Raw genomic sequence first — 24,710 nt, forward strand, 5'->3', positions numbered from 1 at the left:
TATAATTGTATAATTTTTTTTTTTTTTTTTTTTTTTTCAAGCAGGGGTTTATTAGAACTTGGGGTGTGCAACTCTAATTTCTAATTTGCAAGCAGTCTTAATAACCCATTTTCTAGGAGAAGATAGCAGGTGAAACAATAATGATCAAACCACCCTTCAATCCCTCTGTACTGCACTTTAATAACATTTGTTAACAGAGGTGTCCTTAGCTGTTAATATAAGGTTTCTTATCAGTCCACGTTTGTCTCAGAAAGGTTCTCACTGAGAGTTTTTGGATATCTTATCACAGAGCAGGGATAGGTCAAACAGCGGCAGTGTGAGCTTCCCCACAGGAGCCTGTCCTGGAGTAAATATTCCTCTGAGGGTGTGAAGGAGCAGCTCAGTCTCCATGTCCACGCTATCATCGGCTGCAGGTCTCCAAAGCATTTTTTTTAATTCAAGTCATACAATCAGTGAGTTGTTATTTATTAAGTTCCCAGCAGGCGGCAATAGAGTGTGTATACTCTACCCATGGTTACAGTGTAATTTACACTACAAAACAGTGCCTTTACTGACATTTCGGCCAGTGCAATGCTTTGGCTCAGAAGACACGACTGAGATTAAATGACCCAGGAAGTGCAACTGCAACCACTGCCAGATGACCCAAGAATAAGGCGTAGAAATGGAGAGCTTCCTTTAACCTAAAGTAACACCAGATATTATGTTTTAAAATAAAACGTTTGTTATAACGTGTTTTATTTATTTATTGCAAAACGTAACTCTTTTTGGTTGCTGAGTCACCGACTTCTGTTGCTCAGTATCCTAGGATAAGAAATATGCGAGGATAAGAAACTAGTTCGATTATCTCTGACTTCATTTTTCTTTTCTTTTCAAACAGGTCCAGATGTGTGGCAGGGAATGTTAGTCGATCCCCGATACCCCACCATAGCGGATGTCGGATTTCCTGGTCCACAGAAGCCGGGGGAATCCTGCAATAACGACCATACAGCACGGGCTATTTAAATAGACAACAGTCGTAACTGTCTACCATTCTTCAGTTAAAACAGAGCTACTTAAACTATATCTGTACACTAGTGTTATTATTTTGTACGTCAAGCAGACACAGTCAGTTGAAATAGCAGTGGCTAGAGTGATGTCTGCGACGGCCGGCGGCGGTTCCTCTTGCTCGGCCTCCCAGGGCTCAACGCTCACAGGACCCGGCTCGGGGATTTCGATGTTCCGCTGGTTGGAGGTCCTGGAGAAGGAGTTCGACAAGGCTTTCGTGGACGTGGATCTGCTGCTTGGAGAGATCGACCCAGATCAGGCGGATATTACATATGAGGGCCGTCAGAAAATGACCAGCTTAAGCTCCTGCTTCGCCCAACTCTGCCACAAAGCACAGACCATTTTTCAGTTAAACCACAAACTGGAGGTAAGATATAAAAAGCTAAACAAACAAACAAACAAAACAATATTTCGAACCTAATAATTATCTCCTTGTCAAATGGGTCTGCGGTGTATTTTCTGAGGCTTCTTCGCCGACTGTCCAACACGAAATGGTCAGTTATTTACATACCTCATATAGTTTGACAGCTATTTTACCTTAATACTTCATAATTGATGGGCTTTTTTCTAGAACACTGAAACCATATTCCCCATACCACACTTTTTATTGTGAATTACTGAATACTAGCTATAGCACATAGTTATATTTGGCAATAGGATTTTTGACAGTTTTGCAAATGTAAACATTAATTCTCTCCCCATCTCCCCGCTAAATATTTCTGTGTAGAAATGTGATATTTACTGTACTGTAACTTAAGTTAAAGTCATCTATCAATATACTTGATGTGAATCTTTATATCTATAACAAAGTAGTTAGTAAATATGGTTTCTAAAGCAGAGATTTCCAAAAAAAGCACCCTCAGTGTATCCGCTTTGATTCTCCAAACAACATTCTAGTTGTTGCTATTAATCTTTGTTAAAACGAGTTGAGTTTTACCAAATGTGGGACAACGCCCATGAATCTACTGCAGTAAAAAACGGAGACGGCAATACACTGTGAACTGAACAATATATAAACTATTAACTATTAAATCTTAGCCTTGAATAAATCAGGACTTACAGTAGCAGTTTCGTTTTCCACGTGTTTTACCACTTGCTCAACTGTATAATGAAGTCAATGAAGTGTCTGTCAGTCCTAACAGCAATTGGGTTTATTATATTTAACACCTGAAAGTTTTTTTTTTTTTTTTTTTTTTTTTTTAATTCACCATCACTTCACAGTACTTGAACATCTTCCACATTGGTTTGCCATGGCAAAAGTTTCAAAGATTTTTACAGTATTATTCAGTGGCCTTTTAAACAAGACTTGGATAAACCACTGTTCAGTTCTTAGCCTAGTCAGTTAATTGTTCAGTTGATACAGTATCTATAAGTGAATGTGTGCAGTATGCTCCAGGGCCTGGAGTGTGTCTTCATTGCTTTGCCTTTGTCTTTAAGGTTAGGGGCATGCCTTTTAATTCCTTTTCATTTCACTGTCTCATTAGGATTGGGAAGTGGGTACTACTTTCTTTTTTAATCATTGTTTAATTCTAGGCTTGTTATGTAGTTTTTGAAGTGATTATGTGTCTGTAAAATAATAATGTTTTCTTGGTTTCATTGCTGATTATCACAATTAAATTATACATGACAGTTCAAGTAGGGGGGAAAACAGTTTATACTGTAGTGTAGCATTGTCTTTTTTTTTTTTTAAATAAAGCAGATCAGTTTGTTTACACCCACGCCCCTCTGAAATGCAGTAGGTTGACTATGTGTAGGGTTTCATTTTTTCCAAGGTGATGTATGTTCATTGGAGCGGAGGGACTTGCAGTGTTTAATGACAGCACAATTAAAGTAATTGTAGTTAACAAAATAAATAAGTGAAAATAAACTCTTAATTTGTATGCCGCCTTCTCAGGTTATCTGTTTGCAATTGCACTTCCTGTGTCATTTCACCTCGGTGTCTTCTGGGTCAAAGCGAGTTACTGGCTGAAAGCATGTCAATCTATAACTGAAGCAGCTGATTGGTCTTGATAGGAAAGAAAACAGTGAAGTGGTGGGGACAGTTTTACCTTCCAGGCGAAATGACCCAGGAAGTGAGAGACAGTAAAAGCAAGGTTTGCAAACAGGTTTCTTTAACCTAGTGTAGTTCAAGATAACTGTTTACTAAAACGTGTGCATTTCACAACTGCACAGTTGATAACTATACAATGAATGGATGTGCAAGGCAGAGAACATTTATGAAACCTTTGTTGACTGATGAGAGTTATGAATTAGGTGTTGCACTTGGTGTTTTTTTTGTGTGAATAAGACTGACTGTTAAAAAATTTGGTGACATTGTTGTTTTGTAACTGAACTGTATACCGTTAAGACCACCCACGCAGCATTTGACAGGCTACACAAATTGTCAGTTTATCAGCCGAGATGATTATTGGTTGTTAGCTGCATTGGAAATTAATTGTATGTTGTGGTTACTTAGTAAAGCCCGGCCACGCAGCATTTGACAGGCTGCACCAAACGTGACAATAAGCGTGTCTGTGAGATGATATTAAGAGAGGTAATTTCTCAAAGAACCTATGGTACATGGTGAGTGGACTTTGAAAAATAGTGATAATAAACAGGGCATGATATGAAGCGAGGCGATATAAAACGGGTTCATCTGTACTTGGTTTTCTTTTAATCTCATTTCGGCATATGATGATGTAGATATCCTTCTGCCTGGTGTTGATGGCAGAAGTGTAATCCTGGCTCCAGGGATCAGCTTATTTTGCCTCCCTAGCGCATCAGCACACACAACGGCTGCGATACTGGCTCTGGGGATCAACCACAGTGCGGTCTCCCCAGCGCATCAGCATGACAACCGTCTGGATTGAGCTAAGTAGGGTACATCTCTGGGGTCTTCAAGTGGGCACCTTCCATCCTCGGTGTTTCATCGAATAGCCCACGACACCTCTCCGTCCCCCACTTGACTCAGCCCAGCTTACTTACCTGTACATCAGCGTTTCTTTCTTTCTTTCTATTGTGCTTGAGATCCCCAACCAGAATCTATCCGTCTCAACCACAGCCAGTTGCTGCTCCTGCTTCAGATATGTTCTTCACTTTGTGACACAACTCATGGCCACTGAATCCGACGTCTCTGAGAAACCGGGTTGTAGAGTGTGTCACAAATCCTCGACAACCCACCTCCACAGTTTGTGTCTTAAGTGCCATAAATATAAATAAGTAATAGAGGGCACAAAGGTCTGGTTCGTTTTGTTTGAAACAATGTATAAATGTGCTTGCTGTTCACACTTTTCTGCCAGTAAAGGGACCGAGTTTGTTTGGATGCAAGCTAAAGTTTTTTTTTTTTTTTTTTTGGTCCCTTTCCATTTTTTTCGGGACTGAGTTCGTTTGTGTTCACAATGCAGTTTTCAAGTGCACTCGGCTCGTTTTATATGGTGTGTGAACCGGATGTTTACAATATCCTGCAAGGTATATTGAAAGATGGCAGCTATTGATGTATTGCTCTGGTTTTTAATATAGCATGTTTTAGATACAGCAGTGGAAGAAAGCACTGGGGGAGCACTTCACCAATCTAATTAATATATTTCATGAATGCCTACAAAAGGAGAATGCACTTTGCACAATTCTGCATGGTGAATATATATTACTGTTTTTGTGAGTGTTGTCCAGTTCGGCTTGGATTTTGGTATCTGACCAAATTTTCTATGACAGCTTCGGTTTCTCACGCTGTCCATGTAGTTTAGGATTACCACATTTTCACAGTGAAAAACTGCAATGTTTTTTTTTCCTTCAATTCACTGACGCCTTAGCAACTCCTGAAGCTGTTAACAAATATAACATTATATAAAATAATACCAATAATAGTTTAAAAATGAAACACTGGGTGAATTTATTGCAGATCATAACAACTTATTATTTTCTTTATATTTTCATCTAGTTCAAAACATGTTACAGTGCCTTGCGAAAGTATTCGGCCCCCTTGAACTTTGCGACCTTTTGCCACATTTCAGGCTTCAAACATAAAGATATGAAACTGTAATTTTTTGTGAAGAATCAACAACAAGTGGGACACAATCATGAAGTAGAACGAAATTTATTGGATATTTCAAACTTTTTTAACAAATAAAAAACTGAAAAATTGGGCGTGCAAAATTATTCAGCCCCCTTAAGTTAATACTTTGTAGCGCCACCTTTTGCTGCGATTACAGCTGTAAGTCGCTTGGGGTATGTCTCTATCAGTTTTGCACATCGAGAGACTGAAATTTTTGCCGATTCCTCCTTGCAAAACAGCTCGAGCTCAGTGAGGTTGGATGGAGAGCATTTGTGAACAGCAGTTTTCAGTTCTTTCCACAGATTCTCGATTGGATTCAGGTCTGGACTTTGACTTGGCCATTCTAACACCTGGATATGTTTATTTGTGAACCATTCCATTGTAGATTTTGCTTTATGTTTTGGATCATTGTCTTGTTGGAAGACAAATCTCCGTCCCAGTCTCAGGTCTTTTGCAGACTCCATCAGGTTTTCTTCCAGAATGGTCCTGTATTTGGCTCCATCCATCTTCCCATCAATTTTAACCATCTTCCCTGTCCCTGCTGAAGAAAAGCAGGCCCAAACCATGATGCTGCCACCACCATGTTTGACAGTGGGGATGGTGTGTTCAGGGTGATGAGCTGTGTTGCTTTTACGCCAAACATAACGTTTTGCATTGTTGCCAAAAAGTTCGATTTTGGTTTCATCTGACCAGAGCACCTTCTTCCACATGTTTGGTGTGTCTCCCAGGTGGCTTGTGGCAAACTGTAAACGACACTTTTTATGGGTATCTTTAAGAAATGGCTTTCTTCTTGCCACTCTTCCATAAAGGCCAGATTTGTGCAGTATACGACTGATTGTTGTCCTATGGACAGAGTCTCCCACCTCAGCTGTAGATCTCTGCAGTTCATCCAGAGTGATCATGGGCCTCTTGGCTGCATCTCTGATCAGTCTTCTCCTTGTATGAGCTGAAAGTTTAGAGGGACGGCCAGGTCTTGGTAGATTTGCAGTGGTCTGATACTCCTTCCATTTCAATATTATCGCTTGCACAGTGCTCCTTGGGATGTTTAAAGCTTGGGAAATCTTTTTGTATCCAAATCCGGCTTTAAACTTCTCCACAACAGTATCTCGGACCTGCCTGGTGTGTTCCTTGTTCTTCATGATGCTCTCTGCGCTTTAAACGGACCTCTGAGACTATCACAGTGCAGGTGCATTTATACGGAGACTTGATTACACACAGGTGGATTCTATTTATCATCATTAGTCATTTAGGTCAACATTGGATCATTCAGAGATCCTCACTGAACTTCTGGAGAGAGTTTGCTGCACTGAAAGTAAAGGGGCTGAATAATTTTGCACGCCCAATTTTTCAGTTTTTTATTTGTTAAAAAAGTTTGAAATATCCAATAAATTTCGCTCCACTTCATGATTGTGTCCCACTTGTTGTTGATTCTTCACAAAAAATTACAGTTTCATATCTTTATGTTTGAAGCCTGAAATGTGGCAAAAGGTCGCAAAGTTCAAGGGGGCCGAATACTTTCGCAAGGCACTGTATATACAAAAAGCCGAGACATTTTTTGTGTTTTGCTTTGCTTGTTTCCTTAGAATATGAACATAACTACGCACTAAATGTTTACTTCCGAGTGGTGTTACCGTATATAGTTAGTTTCCAGCTGTTGTTCACATTGAAGTTTAGCAAGCGAACCATTTTTTGCAAAACGGACCGAGACCACCTCTTTAGGTGTACTTTGTTGTTTACACCTCACACCAAACATACCGAACCTTACCGAGTGCGGACCAAACCCTCTAAACAGACCCAGGGTGAAAGCCTGAATATGCTGTGTAGGAGCACTGGGCCTCATTAACTGGGCTGCTGTGTTGAGTGGAGTTTTCCTAAACCAAACTAGTAGTCTGCCGATTTGATGGATTATTTATACCCTCCTTATTTATATTTAGTCTTGAAAGAGTTAGCTTTATTAATAATATGATATGCAATTTTGTTATAGGAAATAGTGTGATTACATTGCTGTATAAAGGCAAGGACGCACAAAGCTATAGGTTTCACACCCTGTGGCATGTGATGCAAACCCAATGCTGGCTTCTGGTTGGTTTACAGCCATGGGTACTGCAGTGGGAAAATGCAGCAGGAGCAGCAGAAAAAAAAAAAAATAAATCCCTGGGTAAGAGCTATTTTGCAGCTGATGTGTTTTTTTCAAGGCAGTATTTCATCAGGACTGTGTTTACTCTCATATTAGGACACATGAGCAGTGATGTGCAGGGCAAAATGCCACCCAGTACCACTTTGCTGATTTGTGACCAGGTCTTACCCTTAACAGTGCAAGGTATTTTTCTTCTTGTCTCAGAAATGGTTGAAGACTGGACTATTAAAAACAGCTCTATGATGTCATTTAAAAAAAAAAAAAAAAACTTGTTTAATTGATTCATTTTCCAAATATCTCAACTGGAAAATTAACTTGCCAAAGAAACCACAGTCAACATAGCCACAGCAGTCAATAGCACCTTTGTATTGAAAGTTAATTAGTAAGTGTTGGACACTCCCTTTAAGCCTAATGGTATTTCTAAATATCATCTGAATAAAGTGATAAAGGCACTTTGTTTTCACACTTTTTATAATTTAAATTGGCTATTTTGTTTACATAAGAATATAAGAAAGTTTACAAACGAGAGGTGGCCATTCGGCCCATCTTGCTCATTTGGTTGTTAGTAGAATCTCATTAAGCAGCTTCTTGAAGCATTTAAACTAGAAAGGAAGGGGGGAGAAAACAAAAAACGCAGTAGGAATTCAAGGAAATGCATGCACATGGATTAGGGAGTGGTTAACATGTAGAAAACAGAAAGTACTGATTAGAGGAGAAACCTCAAAATGGAGCGAGGTAACCAGTGGTGTACCACAGGGATCAGTATTCCTAATCTACATTAATGATTTAGATTCTGCAGCAGCAATGGTCATTCAAAATGATCTAGACAGCATTCAGAACTGGGCAGACACATGGCAAATGATATTTAATAGAGAAAAGTGTAAAGTATTGCATGCAGGCAAAAAAATGTGCATTATAAATATCATATGGGAGATAGCGAAATTGAAGAAGGGAACTATGAAAAAGACCTAGGAGTTTATGTTGACTCAGAAATGTCTTCATCTAGACATTGTGGGGAAGCTATAAAAAAGGCCAACAAGATGCTCAGACACATTGTGAGAAGTGTTGAATTTAAATCAAGGGAAGTAATGTTAAAACTTTACAATGCATTAGTAAGACTTCACCTAGAATACTGTGTTCAGTTCTGGTCACCTCGTTACAAAAAGGATATTGCTGCTCTAGAAAGAGTGCAAAGAAGAGCAACCAGAATTATTCCGGGTTTAAAAGGCATGTCATATGCAGACAGGCTAAAAGAACTGAATCTATTAAGACTTGAACAAAGAAGACTACGCGGCGATCTGATTCAAACATTCAAAATCCTAAAAGGTATAGACAATGTCGAACCAGGGGACTTTTTTGACCTGAAAAAAGAAACAAGGTCCAGGGGTCAACAACATTAATGGGGAGTTGGTTCCAGACCCTCACAATTCTCTGTGTAAAAAAGTGCCTCATATTTTCTGTTCTGAATGCCCCGTTATCTAATCTCCATTTGTGACCCCTGGTCCTTTTTTCTTTTTTCAGGTCGAAAAAGTCCCCTGGGTCGACCTTGTCAATACCTTTTAGAATTTTGAATGCTTGAATCAGATCACCGTGTAGTCTTCTTTGTTCAAGACTGAATAGATTCAATTCTTTAAGCCTGTCTGCATATGACATGCCTTTTTAAACCCAGAATAATTCTGGTCACTCTTCTTTGCACTCTTTCTAGAGCAGCAATATCCTTTTTGTAACGTGGTGACCAGAACTGAACACAATATTCTAGATGAGGTCTTACTAATGCATTGTAAAGTTTTAACGTTACTTCCATTCGGCCCATGTATGCTCGTCTGGTTCCTGGTAGCTGATTGATCTGAATACTTGGTTAAGTTGGGTCTAGTTAAAGTAATTATATTCAGTTCTTCCCTGCAGCCATTGGTAATAGTGGTTTCTGAAAACAGACTGAGACTACCAGAATTTGTGACTAAAAAACTAAATAACTATCAGAATAATGCTACTGTAACATTTTAAAGGTTGTATCTGTTCTGTGCTACAGCATACAAGTATATTGAGCTACAGTGCATTAGTTACCATGTAAATCATAGCATTGCTTTGGGAAATGTGTTAACTGCTAAAGTACTCCTTGCTGTAATATTAAAGAAGCTTTAATAAGGGTGTAGCTGCAGCACTTGTTTGCATGAAAGTAAATACACTGTACAGTACTTTAGCTAGACATATTTATTGATTTAACAAATGCAACAGTGTGTAATCTACAGTAAGTCATTAAAATGTAATGGTTTTGTTCCACTCATCTGTAAATCATTAACAGTAGTCAGATTATACATTTCAGTTGAGTTGAGCCTTTAATACAGTAGACTGTCATGAATTAAACTTCCCCAATAAATGCTAGTCCCATTTGGTGTTGCAGCTGCCACTTCCTGTCATTCCTAAGGAAACTGCTGACAGTGTTGTTAAAACCTGCTATTCTAAGATCGGGACTATTTTCTCAGTTATTAACACAGATCTACAGTATTACACAGTACCTTCCAATATTGATCTTTAACAGTTGAAGGACCAGAGATTTACTCATGCCTAGAAGCCCGGCAGCCGTCTTTCTGACGGCTTGTCACAAAGACGGCCGGAGTGGGTGGCGTCAGACCAGAAGCAGGAAATAAACAGACAGAGAGGTGTGGTTTGGTGAAGCTGAGCGAATGCTTTCGCTCAGCATTTAATAAACAGAACAGAAAATAAAAGGTTTGAACAGAAAACACGGGACACGGCACTTGCGCCAAAATAAATAGACAAACAAAACGAACTACACAGACAAACCCGGTGAGCAGATTTTAACTATTATTATTATTATTATTATTACCTCCGTCTCCAATCCTGTTCTCCACTCACCGAACACACCCAACCCCGACTGAATGAAATGTGCATCTATATATACTGTTGTGCTGGGATTCAATTACTAATTAATTATTCACTTGAATCCCAGCACGTGAATTAATTCTGTGCAACCCTGTGCTCACATATTACATTTAACCAGCACGTGAAGTGATTTGTGCCCTCCTCGTGCCTAAATACAAATCTACCTTTTTAAATCACACGTGAAACACAGACCCGTTTATATCCTGTGTACCAATGACTATACACCAACATTAAGTTAACACACGCACGCAACATACAACACATAATATGCACACAGGGGCGGGGCACATTGCCACACGGCTGTATTCAAAACACTGTAAATAGTATAACGAAAGGAGAAGCAGTCGGAAGTAATTCGTGTTTTTTTTTTTATATATATTGAGTACGTCACAAACATCTGATCCGAAGCGCATATATCTATCTATCTATCTATATTTAATATATATATATATATATATATATATAATCTATATATGAATAAACATTTATTTTACAAATCAAAACAAGAAAATGTAAATAAACATGTGAACAGACATTGATTTATAAAACTGAAACGATAGCAATACATTTTTAACTTTTCAACAGCAATCGGTTTATTATCAGATGAGCAAAAGCAACTGAACAACGTAGATAAATAAACTTACAAAAAACATTTTACAGAAGTGCACAGCACAAGAAGTTTTTTAAAAAAAGTCTAATTTATTTTTCTGTTTTTCGACAAACGGGTATTCCTTTACCTTGAGTCTAAGGCTTTTCACAATCGACACAGATAATGCGCTTCTCCACGTCGCCTTTCTGTACAGGGAACAGCTGTCCGAAGTTTTATTTTTATTGCACTTGCCAACCTGGCATTGGCGTCTTTTGTGGCTCTTGGCGGGGTTGCCAGCTTCAGCTGTGGCTACACGCTTGGCAGTGTCCCTCTGTTCCAAATACTTCTTGCGAAGTTCCTGTGCTAACTGTAAAATATATTCTCTCCTTGGTAAATTCTTCTCCGTGCATTCTTTGTAAAGTACCCAGGAGTTGATGGCTGCTAGGTTCAATACATTGTAAAACACCTGAACAGACGACCGTCGGGAGCCAGCTTTCACGGAATACTTCCATGTCATCTGATCCAAAACATCAACTCCATATTTAGTTGCGTTGTAAAACTCCACAGTCTCTGGTATTTATTTTCACTAGTCCCAATGCTAATTGACTGACCAAAGCAGCGCAGCTGGCAAGCAGGCGCCAGCCTTTAAAAGGCTGATTGAAAACAATAGACTGTCAGTCATTCACTCAGGCAGAGAGTAGAGACTAATCTGATTACAGCTAAACACGTTGCGGACAGGTAAATAAAAATAATAAAGTAGAATACCCGTTCAGTATAATCAAAATACAATTGTTTTTTGAGTGGTCGTCAATGTGACTGCTCCCGGGGCTTTTAGGTATAATGTAATATATCTCCTTTATTTCGGCACTCCCGTGTTTCATGCTTTGTGAGAATATTTAATACATACGGACAGAAAGGTACACGAACGCACAGCCCCATATGTGTTACACGACTGGAGAAAATTACATTTTAAAACCCAAAACTGCCAAAATGACTGTTGCGAGGCTTCTAGTGTTAAAATGCAGCCTATATAAATGGACACGTCTCCGCCCACAGTGCTCAGGCTCCACCCCCCTGGGAATCCAGCCCATCTAGAAGACCCACCTGCTCAGGAGAGTGGGAGTGGACTGTTGGAGCAGCTGTAAGCTCACCCATAGACACTGTCTGTCAATGTGTCTCAGTGTTCTGCAGTTGTTTAACAGGTGCAGGCTCTCCGTTTCAAGTTGTAGAGCTGTTCCTGAAAGTGTGTTTAGAAGCCTTGAGCTCTCCTCATCAATACAAAATAGGACTTCAAGGGGTTTTCTTGTACTGAGACAAACGGAACATCTCTTCATCACTGGTCAAATGCCTGTTTTGAAATTATTTGTATTCCCTGTTCAGTGGTGTAGTAGGTTATCAATATATCACAGTAAAATTAAGTGGACATCAGGCATGGTAAAGGAAGCTGTTTTTCTGCTCATTTTATTCTCTACTGTATGCCCATCAAGCATCTATTTTTTAGTTAGTTGAGTATTTTAAATGTTTATAATTGTTCATTTGCTTTTTTGTCTGCTGTGTCTTCGTCTGCCATTTTTCTCTATCCATTGTTTTTGTATTTTATTTTTCCTTCTTATGCAATCAAGATGGCCATCATAGTAGCAATGTGTGCATGTGAATGTTAGTTTCATTTTAGTTAATATATTTTAATATTTTAAAAAAAATAAATTATAGGATTATCGAAGTGTAATGTTTCTGATCTCAGATTGAATGTGTGAGATTGCCTGTTAGAGTGAAGTTGTTTTTAGGGATATGACGGTTCTGCTGTCTTTTTCTGGTCATCTTGTCAGGACACTTGTAAAAAAGGCCTCAGTCTCAAGGTTTTTTTCCTGGTTAAAAAATCAATAAATAAATCTAGCACGTAGCAGTGCTTGCTTTCAGTCTTTTTTAGGATTAGCCAGATTGTAGAAGTAGGGTACTCACTCATTTGGTGCACACTGTAGATTTAAAACAAAAATATAAATAAAAATGAGCCTGTCTATGCCATGGTTGCTGCTAGAGGAGAGACATGCACAGCTACTGTTGCAGTGAATGGCCTGTGTTGTTCTGTGTATGCAATAAGAACCTGCTGAGAATCTTTAGTAAAGTTTCACTTCGTATAGTTTTAGTAAAAGCATTCAGTGCCTCAAAAAATATCTGTCATGATTTGAAATGGACTAAGTCACAAATGAGTGGTATGACTGGTTAGAGGATATTTGTAATAAACCATTGTCAGATTACAGAAGTTTTCCATGCCACTGGCTTTCTTTGCTGTTGTCTGGGAATCAGTGGGCTGTATTACCCTGTGAGCATATCCAGGAATTCTGAGCACATGATCTGGGCGAGATGCATTCAAAAGAAGCCCTTGTTCACACTCTGTTCTTTGTGTACTGTAGTGATCAGATGGAACTGAAAAGACAATTATCCATACTGTTAGACAGTATTAAGCTTTCATATTCAAGAATAAGTTTAGCTGCATAAACACCCACAAACAATACAATATGCTAAATAGGTATATTTAGTTGGGGCAAGCAGAGGGTGGGAGAAAGTCAAGTACTGTATCATTACAAATGTTCAATGTAACCATATGGATATTATTGTAAATGTGTAATGTAATGCTATTGCATGTCACTGCAATTTTTTAATGTATTGTAACAATACTGAGTAGCGTTGCAAATGTCTAATGCAATGTGATCCATATCTTTACAAAAAGATGATTACAAACAAGCACAATTCTCCTGTTCATCCTGTTTATTTAGATGCTAGAACTGCTTTGTGGTTTTCTTAGGACTAACACAAAATGTCTGGATTTCCTCATACTGTAGAAGATGTGTAATTTGTACTCAAGCTATTGTGTATGTTGGCTTTGAGCTTTTAAAATATCAAATTACAAAATGCAATCATTTAATACCAGTCTCTGATTCACTAAAGTACATTACCAGCAACTGAAATTTGGGTTCATTTATAAAAAAAGAGTTTTTACTGTTTACTGTTTAATTCTCTTTAGTGAAATACAATATTAGAAAAGTAAAGTGAATATCAAAATATTTCTAATGAGTGCAGTGCCTCTTTAATCCCTCCTGACCTGACTGCTTCTTTCATGTCCTGCAGGCCCAGGTAGTAGACATGAAGTCTGAGCTGTCTGAGGCACAGGGGGAGAAGATTGTGTTTGAGAAGGAAGTCCACGATCAGCTGCTGCAGCTCCATGCCATCCAGCTGCAGCTCCACTCCAAGACTGGACAGAATGTCGACTCACGCTGCATCAAAGCCAAGTTGGTGGGTATAAACACAGCAATGTGTTAAAATGGGCGAAACCGTGTAAAGTGGTCCTACACAAAATCTGTATTTTTACCCCTGTTATAATGTACATCCGTTGAAAGCTAGAAGTGTCTAGTTTATTAATTTTCACTTTTCAAGACAAACATACTGTAAGTAACCAGATACCACGACCTACCTTGAAGGTAGTTTTGAAAACAACTGAAGTGTGTCAACGAATTGGGTACCTACAGTATTTTCTAATATTATTTAATACTAGTTTGCTAGTTGTGTAATTTATCACTTATTTTTTTTTATTTAAAAAAAAAAAAAAAAAGTTTTCTTGCTGCTAAAGTTTGAGAGATAAGAGTTTGATTACATTTTTAAATGCAAAGCACACTTTTGGCTGCCAAGAGCTTGGTAAATTTGTTTACATTTTTTTTATTTCCTAAATACTTTTTTGTGTTGTGTCAAACATTTTCTTCTACAGCAAAGCTGGCAAAACATTTCTCCTGATTGGATCATTAATTACTGGTATATGTTTTCTTTTGCTTTCTTTTTCCAAATGCTTTGCAGCTTTTTTTATGCCTACAGAGTACAGAAGAAAGAAATGCGGTTTACTTATGACTTATACTTGTGCTGCTTAAGCCCTGGACACTCTACCTGATGCGATCAATAGCAATGCGATTTTTCAGTCGCACCGGGCCGTGTGTTATGCTTTGCCATGCGATTTTACTGGATCGTCTGATCGATCACAAAGTTTAAACCTGTTTAATATTTTGCGATATGATACACTTGCATCGGGCAGTCTGTTATACCCACTCGCAAGTCTCAGTCAGCAACCAATGAGTTCACCGTGTTCAGTCATGACTCGGGACAGATATGCATGCATTCTCTCTCCTATTAACACACACACACAAGGTATTCCATTGGTTTGCATATAATGTTTATGCTGATATATTTTGAAAACAAGCCCTGACAGCCCCATAAGGATTGCACTTTTTAACTATTAGACAAAATATTTACAGAATACAGTACTTAACTGGTGCTATAACCATGATTAATTTATTATTAGAGTTTTAATTGAATTATACCAAGTAACGTTTATTTACAACGAAGGGAAAACATAATACTGTACATCCCTACATTGTAAATAAAAACGTGATTAGGTATAATTTAATTAAAACGCTATTAATAATAAATTAATCATGATTGTAGAAGCAGTTTTTAAGTATTCTGTAAATATTTCGTCTAACAGTTAATTACAATGCTTATTGGGCTGTCAGGGCTTGTTTTCAAAAGATATTGGCACATACCTTATATACAAACCAATGGATGTGGGTGTGTATTAATAGAGAGAGAATATATGCATGTCTTCAATCATGTGGTTTTTACGATCACGCCGCATTCTAGCCAAAATTGTAGATAGTACTGTCATAGCCTTATGTTTTCGCCTATTGTCATTGATTTGCCCCATTGCTGCTGTAGTTTATGCATCCAGGCCAGGGCACGTCAAACATCAGAAAAAAATCCGAAGTTGTGCGTCCCTTCCTGCGATTTCAATTGTACAGTGTGTGATGCCCGCTTTCAAAAACATTTTTGCGGTGCAACCTCCTCCATTGAGATGCAACGGTCGCATTGGGCAGTGTGCTCTGGGCTTAACTCTTTATACAAGGGTTATTATTATTATTATTATTATTATTATTATTATTATTATTATTATTATTATTTATTTCTTAGCTGACGCCCTTATCCAGGGCGACTTACAATTGTTACAAGATATCACATTATTTTTACATACAATTACCCATTTATACAGTTGGGTTTTTACTGGAGCAATTTAGGTAAAGTACCTTGCTCAAGGGTACAGCAGCAGTGTCCCCACTGGGGATTTGAACCCACGACCCTCCGGTCAAGAGTCCAGAGCCCTATCCACTACTCCACACTGCTGCCCCGTTAAGGCATGTATTAAGGCATTTTACTCGCCTTCAAAGGAGAAACATCAAATAGGAAAATATTTAGACTTCCTAAAAAATCTACTTCAAGGCATAAAAGATTTAGATGTGGTTGGAATTATTATCTTTTGAAGTGTAATGGTCTTGGTTTTATGAAATACCACAATTGAATACAATGTCCTTGGAAATGTAATTTTTGATTGGTTAAGTTTTACCTTTTGGATCACGGTTTTTATTTAAGTATTAAATTCGACACATCTTTTGGAACCTCTTATAAAACCTTTTTTATGGTTTGACAGCCGAATACATAACTGAAAGTTATTATTTTTTTACACTTTATGGGCTACAGTCTTTTTTCGCTTAGCTCAATAAAATTATCTGATGCAGCACAGTGAGGACTAAAATCTAGATCTACTTTGCCTACTTTCTAACATTAAAACCTTTTTTTTTCTGTCTTAAGTCTGTCCCAACTGTGGAGGAGATGGTAAGTGAAGTGAAGTGTGTGTCGTGTGTTTGTCTTTTTATTATTATACCCGGCTGCTGCTTTTGTATGATCTGTCCCCAGAACACAAAACTGTTAAATTGCACATCATGTTGTGATTCAACTATAATAAGCAATGGTGAATAAAATCCAGACATCACTTAAACGTCTGCCTTGATTGCTGTCTCTTGTTATCCAAAATGCGACAGTAGTTACATCAAATAAAGAATATCCAAGAAGCAACAAATACAGTAGGAGTTCTAGTGAAAAGGCCCAGAAAATGTGTATCCCTGGTAAACTCTGCCTGTCCCATCTTTTGGTTTCTTTTTGGTTTCTGGTTCACCCATTCCAAATGTTTTTATTATGCAGGAGAAAGAGCTGGAGGCAAATAAAAAAGAAAAGGTTAAGGAAGCTAAGCTGGAGTCTGAAGTGAAGTTACTGAGGAAGGAGAATGAAGCTCTTCGAAGGCATATTGCTGTTCTGCAAGCAGAAGTTTATGGAGCCCGGTTAGCAGCTAAATACCTTGACAAGGAGCTGGCAGGAAGGTAATGAAGTGTGTTAGGGCAACGCCTTAAACTCCACTGCAGACAACTGTTGAGAAATGTGAACCTACTGTTAGTCTCCCTTGGCTACTGATGTCTCGGCCGATAATATAGTCCTCATGCTGCTATGGCAACCATCATTCCTGTCACCAAGGATGACAAGAAACACTTTACAGCGAACTAAGACATCACCAAAACAAATTAAAAGATTTCTTACAAAATATTTTTTTATTTATTTTTTCTCTCCCTCATGCAGGGTGCAGCAGATACAGCTGTTAGGCAGGGATATGAAAGGTCCAGCCCATGACAAATTGTGGAATCAGCTAGAAGCAGAAATACACCTGCACCGGCACAAAACGGTCATTAGGGCATGTCGAGGTCGCAATGACCCAAAAAGACCCCTGCCTACTCCTGTTGGGCACGTAAGTAACAATCAGTAATGGCATACTTCAGTTAAAGACCCCCGTATTAAAACATTTTTGACAATTTGTAAAATCTCCTCTTAAATGTTTAGCAACCATTATTGTTAAGCTACTATATTGTATAACACAATCTGACGTACATGAAGTTTAAATATCAAAAAGTCTGTTGTATGTCTCATTTACAGATATGGCTGGGGATGCTTGTGAATTAAAATATTTGTTTATTGCTTGCTGGTCTCTTTTGCTTAATCAGGAGTCGGACACTTTAAAGAAGACTCAGGGTGTTGGACCGATTAGGAAAGTCCTGTTGGCTAAAGAGGATCATGAGGGACTTGGTATTTCCATTACAGTGAGTTACTCAATTCACCACCAGGTTTATGTAATCACTTCTTGGAAAATAATATGTTTTCCACTATTCCTTTTTTTCCCCTCAAGTTTTTCAGGTGCTTCACAGAACAGGTTGCACCTGCCTCTGCAGCCCAACATATTAATATATATACAAATGAAATAAATCGTTACTTCATTCTATGGCTCTAAAATGACTCAAGCTTTTGACAGATAAATTGTTTGGGGACATTTCACCAAAGTAGACACTAAAACAGTCAACTTCACACTTCTACATGAACACCATAGGGACAATAATAACCACCTATGACACAAACATGTATCCACTACATAGAGAGGCCCAGCTGCAAGCCTCCGTCTCTGTTCACTGCGAGACTGTTCAAGGCATACTCTGAATCAGCAGAATTACCGGTAAATCACAATTGAGAAGGGCACCCACGGTAATTTCCGCATGGTCGGTGTTAATTTCAAGCCCTGGTACTATTAATACCTGTAATGTGTATCTATTGTCTTTTCCAGGGGATGAAGTATAACCCTACCCTTTTTTTTTTTTTTTGTATTGTTACAGAAAATGATGTTGCCACCTTAACAAGTAAATGGGTTATAATCAATAATTAAAATAATGATTGTGTAGAACCAATATTTGGAAAGCATCCTGGTTTCATGTTTTTGATGCATGTTGCATTCATTTCTTAGTTTGATGTCAATGGCAGTTTTTTAACGTTGTGCTGAACAGAAAATAATAAATATGTTTTTTTTTTTTTAACAAACCTTTTTAAGCAACCTAACAAAAAATGTAGTAGGAGTTTCAATAGAGTTGAAAAACACAAGCAAACGGCTGGATTAATTGTTTTTGTAATTTGTTTTATTTCTCCTTTGCATTGTTCTAGGGTGGTAAAGAACATGGCGTTCCCATTTTAATATCTGAGATCCACCCTGGCCAGCCTGCTGAGCGCTGTGGGGGTCTGCATGTAGGAGATGCCATTCTGGCTGTAAATGGCATCAACTTGAGGGACGCCAAGCATAAAGAAGCTGTAACCATACTGTCTCAGCAGGTATGAAAACATTCCTTCAATCCACATTATAGTTCGGTGCTGCTCTGCACAGGGAGGTGGGTTTATAGAATGTTGATGTACTGTAGTTGGGATACTTTGCAATGTAGCTAGCTAAATCTTATTATATAAGATAATTTATAAGGGATGATTGATTCAGCCTTAGAATCCCAAACTAACTCCTCGCTATTAGCACATCCTCTTATCCTTAACCTCACTAGCAGTGGGGAAACTGTGCTGTTTGTGAAATGTGTCTGCTTGCTGTGGAGCGGTGGTTGCGAATTTAAATAGGGGTTTTGAAGCTGCAGGTTAATTAGTATTTCTGCAATGCTGCTTGCTGCTTGTTTTGTAAAAATCTTGTCTTCTCTACCAAATCAGAAGTCCTCTTAAAAGGAGGCCAGACAGTTAATGTGGAAGTACTTGTTTTAGTAATGATTAAGGCCACAACATTCCAGTATCCACAACTATGTTCCGTTTTACAGTAAACTATAATTTGATGTGGTGTTTGTCTACTACATTCTTATGTGGACTTATGTGGCTGCATCAGAATGCGGGCCAGTATGTAACTTTAGCTGTTAAGTGACACAGTCCAGCTCCTATGTGCAGAAGGATTATAAATGAGTCAAGCTATATATAATGGTGAGTGTGGTGTACATATTGTGACATACACACACCACCTTAACGTGGACTTTTAGGATTCTTTGTTCCTGTTCTAGACGGGGATGATAAATGATCACTGCATTCCAGTCTTGGAAGTCTGTGATAAACAGAGTAATTGCAGGTCATTCACTGTTTCTTCAAGTTATTATGGATTATTCTCAGTACAATGTTAATATATAAAAACAGTTTCAAGTAAATATTACAATGTTGAACAACATAAGTATTGTTGAATCTGCAGTTTTAGGAAATTGTGATAATGGATTTGTTGCATCTCGACAATCATCCAAAAATTGTAATAAGTACTACATTGCGATAAAATTTGGTCAGATTTTTTCAGAACAAGAAAATGAACACACTTTAGAAATGCAAAAGGTACTGCAATGCTTAATTCTGAACACTCCCGAATGCAAGCGTTTGTGCGGATTTCACATATATGCATATCACAGTATATAGTAATAATAAACATTAAATATGTTTTTAAAAAGTAAAAACACTCGTTCATGTTGTTTCTTTTGATTATGTATGATTTTCCATAATAAGGCGATATAGATGATCATCATGATAACTGATAAATGCCATAGTATAAATATTCAGTATTGTATGCATCGTCAAACACTGTTACCATGATATTACGGAATTCTCGATTATCGTTCCAATACTAGGTGAAAGTGTTTCCTGCGTGTAACTGTTTTATCTGTCCTTCCAGAGAGGCGATATTGAATTTGAGGTGGTGTACGTGGCCCCAGAGGTGGACTCTGATGATGAAAATGTTGAGTATGAGGATGACAGTGGCCATCGCTACCGCTTGTACCTTGATGAGCTTGAAGAAGGGTCAACTTCCAACCGGAATAACAGCAATGGCGATGCTGGGCCATTGCAAGGTACATATGATTTATCCAGACTCTGAGACAGCCAGAGAGGCAAAATCTGTCTGTAGTTGCATGTTTGGAGGTTTAAAACAACGTTTTGCCAAAGTTTCCTTCAATGGGGAAAAATAATTTGATTACCTAAAGTATAGACGGATAACAAAAAAAACATTATTGATCACATAATCAATAAAGAATCCCTACCCTAAAAGTGGTTGGAGGTAAACAATACATTATTTTCAAGCATATTGGGTACAGAGTAAAAATAAAATCTCACTAAATATTTACATAATATGCAACTTTAATTCAAATTTAATCAGTATTTTTTTTTTTAATGCATTTAGAAATGATTTACTGCATAACAGCCAGAATGAGATTCTGTATCATCACTACCTGTACCTTCACACACTTTTTTTTTTGAGAGATTCACTTTCTGGTGTGAGGCGTAGATACATTGTTAAATCATTAAAAAGGCAAATGGACTTTACATCTGCCTAAGCATCCAGTTCTGTGCGATTTGTAAAAATGGTACATTTCCATCCTGTTTCTGTATTAACCTATCTGCTCTTGCCCAGGTGCTATCATATTAATTTACATTAAAGATAACAGACCTTCATGATGAGTTTAAACCTCCATACCAGTTTTCTGTGTCATAACAGAGATCTGAGATTCCTTGATCTTTCTGAAAAGACAGTATGTCTCTTGTAGTTACTGGCTCAGGTGATACAAGTCATATCTAATAGCCTGTCATTGCATATCTTATACATGATGCTTTTTACACATTATTCATAAGGCAGCATGATGTGATACAGTGCTCTCTCGCTATAAGGCTCTCGATTATAAGGTGCCTCGGATATAACGCTCCTACAGCATGTCCCCCAATTCCCTATTCCAGTGATTCATGCAACATTTTTACAGTAAATACAGTACCGGTGTTGTTCAAACTGTAAAAAGCTTCTCAGTCTAACTTCCGTTTCTGTCTCTCCCTTTTGATACAGTATCTGAACTGAAGAAAAGCTGTGCTGGCACTTTATAACACAGATATCTTATTCAGCATTTGTTTTATAACTAAATAAATATTAAGGCCTATTACACATTATCTTTCTTAATGTATTTAATTCTTTGCTTTGCTTCAGCCCCGCTCCAGCAGCCGAACCTGGGGCGAGCCCATTCCCTCTACCCCTCTCTCGACCCGCTCGCCTTCTCGCACTTAGTTTGCTTGTCTGTTGCTTCGAACTGAACTCCTGACCGCCGTTTAGCCAGGCTATTTATCGTTTAAAAACTGCTAATTAAAATGATCCATGAGTGGGAATGTTGCCTTTTTTATAGCTTTGATTACATGGTGCTTTGTGCATGGTTAATTCACAAAGTTACATTTTGCCATAACTGTATGTGCATTATAGAGAGGGAGTTATTTTATTTTGTATTTTAGTCAGACGTGTGTTGTTATGTGTCCCGTGGCGCCCCCGACCCCCTCCCCCATTTATAACGCTCTTTGGTTACAACACTTGTATTGTGTGTCCCCCGAGACCTGCGTTTTAGCGAGGGAGCACTCTATTTTGTTTTTGCTGTTCTGGTTCAAAAAAGACCTTGTTTATTGCTAGTAAAGCTTTTCTCTATCAGATAAAAATTGCCTCCCCTTAATTGTTTGTAGCTTACTTAAAATAGTCAACTCATTTCACAGACCTGTTAGCACTAGTGTTAATCTTGGGTCTGTGAAACCAGCTGCAGATGTCAGCATTAGTGCTCAGAATGTATTAGTAGAACTGACAAGCCTCAGCGTTTTTGAACGTGTGCTAATTTTGTTGTTGTTGCTGTTGTTTTAAAGCCCCAGACAAGAACTCTGTGACCGATTCTGTGGAAAACGGTGACACTGGAATCTCTAGTGAAACGCTGTCTGAGGAGATTGCCCCCAAGCCTGCCAAGTCTGCGGAGAGCTCCTCATAGGCTGGGTACAGGATGAAAGGATTGTGAGGGGGTACAAAGAGACTTTGAACAGTATCTGTGTTAAATAAGAGTTTTTTATGTAGTTTGAGGAAGGACTGCAGTGGAGTCAATGAGAGTCTGTCTGCATGAGAATTGGAAAAGGGGAATGACATTTCTATGGTTAACATAAATATGAATTGTAAACAATACTGAATGTATGTACCTGTCTCTGTTTTGCCATGTTCATACGAAAAAAGTCATTAATATGGTGATAACTGAGCTGGTGAAAAAGAGACTTGGCAGCTGGTAGAATTATTCATTGGGGGAGGTTGTTTTAAATGTAATTATTATCTTAATTGGAAGCTGAATTTAGCCTGTTGCAGCTGACATCACAAACCTGATGAAATAAGACCCACGCGCAATGATGAGGAGGACTTGCCAGGACAGAGTAAGCTGAGACCTTATCAGGGCCTGACTTAGTCCTGTGTTTCCTTCATGTTCCAGGTTTAAAACTAGGGCTGCTGACTAACAAGTTACAGATTACAATTGTACTGTAAAAGATCAATAGAACTTTTTTACTGTACAGTTCTGAATTTGACTAACCATCGTTGCCAGGCACCAAGTTTAAATGCGTTAGGATTTTGGGGTTATACGTAGAACTCGCATTCGTCATTTGAATAACAATGCCAACATGGAGAACAAGCCAGTGTTGAGGATGTATTATAGTTTATGGCAGTATGAAGTAAATATATAGCAAGAAGGATCTAGTATATGTTTCAACTAATTTCCGGCATTGCTGTATCCTGTTATGAGAAGTGCAATGTATTTATTATTATTATTTTTTAATATTTCAATAATATAACACAGAAAAACAAATGGCTGTTTATGGTCAAGGGATGCTGGGTGTGTGTGTTTTTTATTTTTATTATTACTACATGGAGAAAATATACGGTGATCAGAAGAGTGGTTTCAATATGCATTGATTTTTGGTGTCTTTTACCAAGTGTGTCTTTCTTACCCCTTGGTGATGATCTGCAATGATAAGAAGCCACTGTGGTGATAGTGCTTTCACACTACAGGCACTGTTTATGGGGCTTGTTAGAAAGGAGAAAGGAAGGTTTGTTCTTCTTTTTTTATTTATTTTATTTTATTTTTTTTATGAGAATACCGGTCTGTATCCAAAGATAACTGTAACCAGGCTGTGTGCTGGTTATACTGTAGCATACCTCCATTCAGAACTATGTGGAAGTGGGTGTGTTGAGAAAATAGGAAGCAAAACATGGGATGAAGGGGGAAAGAAGTTATGAGTACATTTGATCTCAAAGCTTTAAATGAATCCCAAGCTTTAAGAGCTAAAAGGCAAGAGTATGAGCTGTAGCTGCTTTTTTTTAACATGCAAAACAAATAACTGTTTTAGTTTTAGCAATAAACACATTGTTTATGGTATTACAATATTACAGTTACACTGAAGAAAGGTTATGCCATAACACATGGCTATATCAAAACACTCATTTCTGTTTATACCAGAGAGCCTATATCTATCTGTAGATAGATAGATAGATAGATAGGTATAAGGTTAATGATTACAGTATTTCTATGGGTTTATAGCTTATTTTTAAATGGTTTCTCTTAAGTGTCTTCTGCATGGTCTGTAGCTGACTTTCTTTGGTGTTTTGTACTTGCAGACTTTTATGTTTTATATTTACCAGTCTGTAAATTGGATTATTTTTCATAACTATCCCGAGGAAAATGTGTAAAAAAAAAAACTGCATAAAAAATGTATTGTTTACTATCTGAAGTATTGTTACTTTTAAATTTGTGAATTTTTCTTTTTTTGTTGTTGTTATTTACAAAAAAAAGCAGTTAAATAAATTGTATGATATTTCAACAAACCTCTAACAAAACTTAATGCATGCTCAGGGTAGGTTATGCCTGTAAGCTGTGCACATACAAGTCATTCCTGCCTGAAATGTATATAAACTGCTTTAGATCATCAAAGCCTGGTTGCCCTTATTCATACTAGAAGTACAATGGACATGTTGTCTCGGTCAGGGAACAATCAAGTAATAATGCTGTCTGTCATTGTTTAAGAAAATATAGTACATTTGGTGTCAAATGTTGGTAACTTCATTTTTTACACAGCAGTGAAACAGTCAGTATACCGTATTTACATGTACAAACTATTCTGAATACAGTAAACATTACTTTAAATGAAGCCTATTACTCTATTAAGGCCAGCATCTGTAGCCCCAGCCTTGGTTAATGGCCTCAGTGATGATGGACTCCAGATTCAAATTCTTTGAAACAAACTGATACACCTGCCAGACCAGGTATTCTTCATAACATTTTCTAAATGGTTTATTTGAACCAATACAGTCCCCATCTAGGTTTCAAAACGATCAATTACTTAATTGTACCTGATGATCCTGGTGTAGAATGACCTATCCTTGCCTTAAGTATTTGATCTTCATCATAAGGAAATGACAAAAT

General features: G+C 37.9%; 1 protein-coding gene across 2 annotated transcripts; it reads left to right on the forward strand.

Annotated features, from left to right (window-relative positions):
* Window positions 1-530: 530 nt before the first annotated feature.
* gopc (golgi-associated PDZ and coiled-coil motif containing) lies at window positions 531-24,218 on the forward strand. 2 transcript variants are annotated; one of them, XM_034003442.3, is made up of 10 exons: window positions 531-685; window positions 878-1,411; window positions 13,828-13,992; window positions 16,387-16,410; window positions 16,777-16,952; window positions 17,206-17,371; window positions 17,625-17,720; window positions 18,607-18,771; window positions 20,135-20,309; window positions 22,123-24,218. In XM_034003442.3, exons 2-10 carry the CDS (start codon window positions 1,133-1,135, stop codon window positions 22,239-22,241), a joined length of 1,365 nt encoding a protein of 454 aa, XP_033859333.3. In that variant the 5' UTR covers window positions 531-685; window positions 878-1,132; the 3' UTR covers window positions 22,242-24,218. The 2 variants fall into 2 exon arrangements, with proteins under 2 accessions (XP_033859333.3, XP_033859334.3); XM_034003443.3 differs by lacking the exon at window positions 16,387-16,410 and having other exon boundaries at window positions 535-685.
* The last annotated feature ends 492 nt before the right edge of the window (window positions 24,219-24,710 follow it).

This window comes from Acipenser ruthenus, chromosome 5, assembly GCF_902713425.1.
Source record: "Acipenser ruthenus chromosome 5, fAciRut3.2 maternal haplotype, whole genome shotgun sequence".
NCBI classification, from domain to species: domain Eukaryota; kingdom Metazoa; phylum Chordata; class Actinopteri; order Acipenseriformes; family Acipenseridae; genus Acipenser; species Acipenser ruthenus.

Coding starts and splice junctions, on each gene's coding strand:
- gopc (XM_034003442.3), top strand. CDS start 1,133: ATGTCTGCGACGGCCGGCGGCGGTTCCTCTTGCTCGGCCTCCCAGGGC. Junction 16,411..16,776: donor TCCCAACTGTGGAGGAGATG/GTAAGTGAAGTG, acceptor TTTATTATGCAG/GAGAAAGAGCTGGAGGCAAA. Junction 17,372..17,624: donor TGCCTACTCCTGTTGGGCAC/GTAAGTAACAAT, acceptor TTGCTTAATCAG/GAGTCGGACACTTTAAAGAA.